The sequence below is a fragment of the Myotis brandtii genome, unplaced genomic scaffold (genome assembly GCF_000412655.1).
Source record: "Myotis brandtii unplaced genomic scaffold, ASM41265v1 scaffold122, whole genome shotgun sequence".
Taxonomy (NCBI): domain Eukaryota; kingdom Metazoa; phylum Chordata; class Mammalia; order Chiroptera; family Vespertilionidae; genus Myotis; species Myotis brandtii.
This window is the reverse complement of record NW_005354255.1, coordinates 736,399-743,028: the sequence shown is the minus strand read 5'-3', so window position 1 is coordinate 743,028 and position 6,630 is coordinate 736,399. Positions and strand designations below refer to the sequence as shown.

The 6,630-nt window shown below is 55.2% G+C and overlaps 1 protein-coding gene across 1 annotated transcript in view; it reads right to left on the bottom strand.

Annotated features, from left to right (window-relative positions):
• Positions 1-2,643: 2,643 nt before the first annotated feature.
• The window catches only part of DAPK3 (death-associated protein kinase 3), a 19,633-nt gene continuing 15,646 nt past the window's right edge, over positions 2,644-6,630 (bottom strand). The window contains exons 6-9 of the mRNA XM_005858793.2: positions 5,889-5,915; positions 5,138-5,290; positions 4,322-4,367; positions 2,644-3,864 (exon numbers count right to left, since the gene is read on the bottom strand). Coding sequence (XP_005858855.1) covers positions 3,328-3,864; positions 4,322-4,367; positions 5,138-5,290; positions 5,889-5,915 — 763 coding nt within the window. The 3' untranslated portion in view covers positions 2,644-3,327. The remainder of the gene's footprint in view (positions 3,865-4,321; positions 4,368-5,137; positions 5,291-5,888; positions 5,916-6,630) is intronic.

The window sequence follows — 6,630 nt, the reverse complement described above, 5'->3', positions numbered from 1 at the left end:
TGGTGGGGAGCTGACCCAGCAGGCAGCAGGCTGCCTCGGTGTGCCCTCCATTTACAAGAGTGTCTTTAAACCGGCGCTGGATCTGCCTTGGAAAATTGTTGCTGGAAGCTGAGCAGGGAAACTGGACTTCACTATGCGGGTAGCGTTACGGAAGAGGTTACAGATGTTCTCAAAGAGCTCCAAAAGCTCCTCTGCAGTACCCTCAAACACAGCGATGCCTGCGATGGGTCTGTGGTAACTACATCCTCACTAGAGTGCTTAGTAAACAGATGGTCTTTATCCAGAGCTATATTTTCCACATGCGCCGCTGACCTCTATCACCTCTGCCGAATCCTGTTGGTCAGAACCTGCCACTAGGCCAGCCCACTCCTGGGGACTGATTGGCAGGGGCAGGGGTCCTTGAGGTACATCTCGGAGTCTGCCTGCTGCAGTCGTGATGAGTAACAGCATACTAGCCCAGCAGGCTCTGCAATGGGCAGCGCTATTTGATAAGTGCTTGTATGGGCTACACACTCTGGTGAGGTGCTTTATGGCCCCAAGCTGGCTCCCCATGCCCTCAACTGACAGATTGAGTAAACTGAGGCTGCACTGAGCTGAGCCACCTAAAATAATCCAGGTCAGGAGAGTGGGGCAGAAATCATCTCCAGAGCAAGGACACCTGCCATCACCCCCTGAAAGATGCTGCAGATTTAGCGCTGCAGCATGGTGGACCTTGCATACTGAAAGGGTAGGTGTGAGCCCAAGTGAATTTCAGTTTCTACCTAGTCTTTTTTAAAATATATTTTTACTGATTTCAGAGAGGAAGGGAGAGGGAGATAGAAACCTATCCACTGAACCAAACCAGCCAGGGCATCTACCTAGTCTTTTTTCTTAAATATATTTTTTATTGATTTCAGAGAGGGAGGAGAGATAGAAACATCAATGATGTCAAAAAACCCTGTAGGTTGCTTAGTGTAAAAAAAAAAAAAAAGACCAAAACTTTTAAGAGAAACTGTCTAAGCTGGCCTAGAAATTAATGTGGAAAGAAATAAAGAGAGGTTTCCTTCAAATGTCTGAAAATTATAATTAAAAACCAAAAAAAAAAAAAAACATCAATGATGAGAATCATTGATCAGCTGCCTCCTGCACACCCCCCACTGGGGATCAAGCCCACAACCCGGGCACCAGGTGACCCAAGCTGGCTGCCCACAGACAACAGCTGAATGTCAGATTTGGGGCTTTATTTCCTTTCGGCTCACAGCAGACACGTTTGCAGAGGTGTTATATGCAATGCAATGGAGCTCATGGAGGGGGTCCCACCCCCTCCACCGGACCCCACAGCCAGGTCTCAAGACGCTACCTCAGCCCTGGCAGTGTCCTGGTAGCAGAAGCCTTGGTCAGCAGCCTCTGCAGGAATACAAACCCCACCTGCTGGTTCTTCCCTGCACTTGGCCAGGCTGGGGGTGAAGGGTCTACACAGGTGTCCCTCACTTAACCCAACCTGCAGCAGAGATCTCTGAGCTCAGAGTGGCCACCAGCTAGGGAACCATATTTTGTTCAAGCCTGGACCTTAGAGAACTTTCTTAGGAGGTACAAGATCCTGCTCAAGGGCAGCACCTAGTGGCACACGGCAGCACTGCCTCCTGCAACCCCTCTTCAACCCCACTAGTCCAGGGCAGTGCTCCTGAGGGTTCCTAGCCAGATGCACTTGGAAACCAGCAGAGGCAGTCCGTCAAATGGGCTTCTCCCCACACAGAACAGCACAGAGTCTGAGTGGGGGGTGGCTAAGGAGTCCTAGGGCTCTCTGGGGAAAGGGCCGCTGGGCCCATGAGCCTTTTGTGAATACTCCATGGCAGAGGTCCTCAAACTTTTTCAACAGGGGGCCAGTTCACTGTCCCTCAGACATTCCACACATGCGCACTGCGGGCCCAGGACGAGTCGGCTGCTAAGCAGGACAGGCAGCGGCGGCAAAAACACCCGGCGGGCCGGATAAATGTTTTCAGCCGGCCGCATGTGGCCCGCGGGCCGTAGTTTGAGGACCCCTGCTCCATGGGGTCCCTACCAAGGGATGCTGGCCTGGAGCCCTAACAGTTCAAAAGGCAGCACTGGAGAAAGGAACCAGGCAGGGGCTGGTAGGCAGGGCCAGGAACTGGGCAGGGGAGGGAGCCCACTGGTGGCGCTGGCACTTCAGGAACTATGTGTCATGAGAAACTTGCACCTGGCACTATGAGGGAGTGAAAAGAGGAGATGGCTCCACATTGGGGAGGGCTGCAGGGTGGATGACGGCTCTTTACTCCTGTCCCCAGCTGCTTGACCCCCAAAGACCTGCCTCACCCAGGGAATGGGCCTCAAGGAAGAAACAGACTCAGCTTTTGCAGATGTTTCCTTTCCTGCATCTAGGCAACATGCTTAGCCACAATGCCCTCCTACTCCCCATGCTACCGCCAGACTGACACCTCCTCACAGGCTGGGTCATCTCCTCAGCTCTGGCCATGATGCCCAGTTCAGGGTCCAGAGGGCCCCAGCAAGGAACTGGGGAGAACAGTGTTCAGAGGCCCCCTCCACCACTGACCCTGGAGGAGCCACCTCCCATCTCGAGAGGGGGATTGAGCTCACAACCCAGGCACCAGGTGACCCAAAGCTGGCCCAAGCACAGACAACGGCTAAACGTCAGAATCGGGCTTTATTTCCTTTCAGCTCGCAGGAGAGGCCCATATCCAGCAAAGGCCCCTCCAATTCCGAGCCCTGGGGCATGCAGGGGCCCTCAGAAACCCGCCCTGAGGCTGGGTGTGCTTGGATGGGCAGGGAGGGCCAGAAGATGGTGACCAGGCCCTGCTCCATGTACTCTGACTGCCCTGCAGCCCCCTGACCCGGGACATGAAGGCTGCCTCCCTGCCACCGGGCCAGGCATGAAGCAGTGTGTCCACATGGCCAGTCCATCTTGGATGTTCCACCCCCTTGCAGAGAGTTCAGAGTTCCAGAGATGACACTACCCCAGAAGCGCCACCACCACCCCACCCCCAGTCACTGTTGTTGTGAGAATGAGAGAGAGAAAGAGAGAGAGAGGTGTGTGGGGTATGGGGGAGGCTAAGCCAGGGGGAGGCAGGCTGTGCAGAGGCCGCCCAGATCAGCATCGGCTTCCTGGGGCAGAGCCGCCCAAGCCCCTCCTCTCAGCAGTGAATTCTGGGCCCCAGGAAGCACATCCCACCCAGTCCAGCCTCTTCCCATCTCAGCCCCAGCCCAGGAACTCTCTAGAGCCAGAGAATGATGACAGAGGGGCCTGGCTCCAGGGCTGTGAAGGGGACACCCACCACCAGAACCCTCTGGGCCCACCCCCCACATGTGGCCCTAGCGGAGGCCACATTCCACCTCCTGTTGCTTCTCCTGCTCCATGGCGCGTACAAGATCCTGCACAAACCGCATCTCGGAGGCCACCTGCTTGGCCAGAGCCTCGTAGCGGTTCTCAAGGCGGCTGAAGCGGCGCTTGAGCCCGCTGGCCCCTAGCAGGGCACCCTTGGCCTCCTCCTGGGCCTGCCGCTGGAGGGCCTCGGTCTTGTGCAGCTCTTGCCGCAGCCGTCGCAGGTCCTGGCCAATGCTCTCGTTCTCCTCCCTGTACCAGGCCTCCTTCTCTTCATAGATGGCTGTCAGGGCCTCGATGTCCTCATGGAAGAGCCGCCGGCTGTGTTCCAGCCCACGCAGGCCCTCCTCGGCCGCCGCCACCTCCTCCAGTACCTTGGAGAAGCGCTCGAAGTTGATGTAGGTATTGTTGGGGGGCATGCTCGAATGGGACTTGATAGTGTACTCCTTGAGGCGGGCTGTCTTCAGGCGCCGTCGCTCCGGTTTCCGGCCACTGTCTTCCCTCCGCACATTCCGCCGCCTGATCGCCTGCAGGGGGAGAGAGAACACAGCCTGGAACAGGGGGCAGGTGGTTGACCACCGAGGGCCACATCCAGCCCTCTGCTTGCTTTTGTAAATAAAGTTTTGTTGGCACACAGACATGCTCATTTGCATGCATATGGTCATGGTGCTTTCCTGATACGAAGGCAGAGCTGAATACTGATGCCAGGCACCACAGAGCAAAACATATAGTGATTGGCCCTTTACAGAAGGCTGCCAACTTTGGCCTAGAGGTGACCCCTTCTGAAAGTTTCTGTGGGAGGGAGCCCTGCTGCGTGCACAGGGGGACCAAGGATGCCAGCGGATGCCTCAGTGAGATGGCTCTGCCACCATTTCAGGGGGCACCTCATCTCCCACTGCCCAGGCCACCACTCTGGGGACCCTCCCTGGATGCTGAGGGCTTGTCACGACCACCATCCCTCAGGGGGAGCAGCCCCCACCTCACCTTGATCCAGGAATGCTCCAGGCTCTGGGAGATGGTCATTCTCCTCCTGGAAAAGCACCCCCGACCCCAGCCCTGGTTAGTCACACGTGTGCCATCTGCACCGTCCTCCCCCCACGGAGCAGCGAGCAGGGAAGGGTTTTCCAGGCTCTCCCTGCCCCAGTTCTGCTCTCTGCCGCCCGTCCAGGGCTGGCTCAGACACCTGTCCCTGAGGACCCCCAACCCCTAAGTTCACCCTCCAGCCTGGCAGCAAGTCCCTGAAATGACCTTGAAATTATACACACAATCCAGGCACCCATTCTGCTAAGCCAGCCACAGGGAGCCTGTCAAGGTACCTTTGGGGGCATAGGCTCGGGGTTCTCGGTATTCCCTGAGGGATTAACAGGGTCGAGACCTAACGCTGGGGTCAAACAACAAACAGCTCACAATTCAGGTGCCCACAGGAGGGGCCGGAAGGCAACAAGAATGGGCAGAATACACAGGGAGGGCTGCAGCCACAGAGAGCACCTCCCTGTGAATGGAGGCTCTGTGCTGCCAGGACTTGGAGATTTTTTTCCTTAAAAAAAAAAAAAGTAGCAACCTGGAATTTCATGTGAAACCCCAATTTTAAAGTTGGCAATGAATTAAAGCTTCTAAAGACACAGTGTGGGCCAACCTAACCCATCCAACCTAAGCTATCTCCAGCCCAAAGCAGAAAACAGTTACGAAGACATGGTGACTTGGAGAGAGGTCTTCTCGGCCACACCACCCATTCCAGGGAGACTCGTTTGGCCTTCCCACGGGGCTGCTCCCTGACCCCTCTGCCCGGCCTGTGCTTACTTGGGGTCCTTGACAAGCAGCCGGCGGATGAAGTCCTTGGCCAGCTCGCTGGTGTTGCTAAAGTACTCCTCATCGAAGTCATAGTTCACGGCTGAGATATTGGTCAGGGTCTCCTGCTTGGTCTCACCCAGGAATGGGGATGCGCCACTCAAACTGGAAGACAAACACGGGGCTCAGTGTCCCCTGTGTTTGTTCCATCACCAGGCTGCTGTCCGGAGAAGTGCTCACGAAGGGGCCAACAGAGGAAGGCGGACCTTGAGCCCTAACCATCCCACACATGCATTCCCTGGACCTTCCAACCAGCCCCCGCCCCGGCTGCCAACCAGAAGGCAGTAAGCAGTCAATGCCCAAGTAGACAGATGCTAAAACCTGTGAGTGAAAATCCTTGTGGAAGCTCAAAGTATCTATGTAGATGTACAATCTCAAAGAATCTGCCCCAGAACATTTAGTGATTCCAGTGGAAAAAAACAGTCACTTTCCAAGAGAATCTTGGCTGACGCCACCTAGCACACGGTCAAGGTCGGCATCACTGGTGATGACACACACAGGTGTCACCTGCCTTCCTGATACTCTGCACTGCGTGGGCCACACCACCACCCCTGTGGGGCTCTGGGCAATAGATACTAATTTATGGTACAAAACATATATTTGGTCTTCAGCCTGGTCCTTGGATATATGGCTCCCATAACCCTTGGAATTTCCTAAAACATAATGATAGGGGGGCAGCAGGAAGTGTCAGGCGGGTACTCACAGGATATAGGTGATGACACCAATGCTCCTAGAAGAGAACACATGAGAAGAGGAAGGTCAGCTTAGCTGCGGGGTGCAGCACCCTGACTCCCAGAGTTTCTACAGGGCAGGGGCCCAGAGCCCACATGGGGACGCTATAAGCCCAAGGTTTCTGGGCCAGCTGGGCAGCAGGTCTGTCAGCCCACAGGTCTGTCAGCCCTGCTCCCCTTCTCCTGACCTGGGGTCTCAGGACTGGCTTCTTAAACACCTTTGGCCACACCCTCCTGTCAAGGCTCAAAGGGGCCACAGTGAGGGCAGGGCAAACAGCACCATGGCCCCACAGTCCCTGCAGATCTGGGACTCAGCATAGGGCCAGCAGGATCGGCAAACTGTTTTTTGTGTTGTTGTTTTTTTATAGAAAAGCAAGCAACAATGTATTGACCACAGCAAAAACACACTTAGGACAGTGAAACCAGGACCATTTCCCCCCAGTTGTAAATTTCACGGGGTCCCTTAGAGATTAGGGGATACGTGCCTGTGGGGAGAGGAGGAGAAGGGAACGGCACAGGTATGCTCCCCGAGGGAGAACGTGCTGGGACCTTCATTTTCAGGGGATTTTAAAGGCTGGGCATTTAGGGGAGGTGTTAGGGGAGAATCAATTGACTATTCATCAGCTTTATGCTGATGTACCAAAATGAGATTTATTCCCTTCATTTGTCTACCCTTTGGTTGTAGTTGGCAAATGGCACTAATTGGATTTCTGT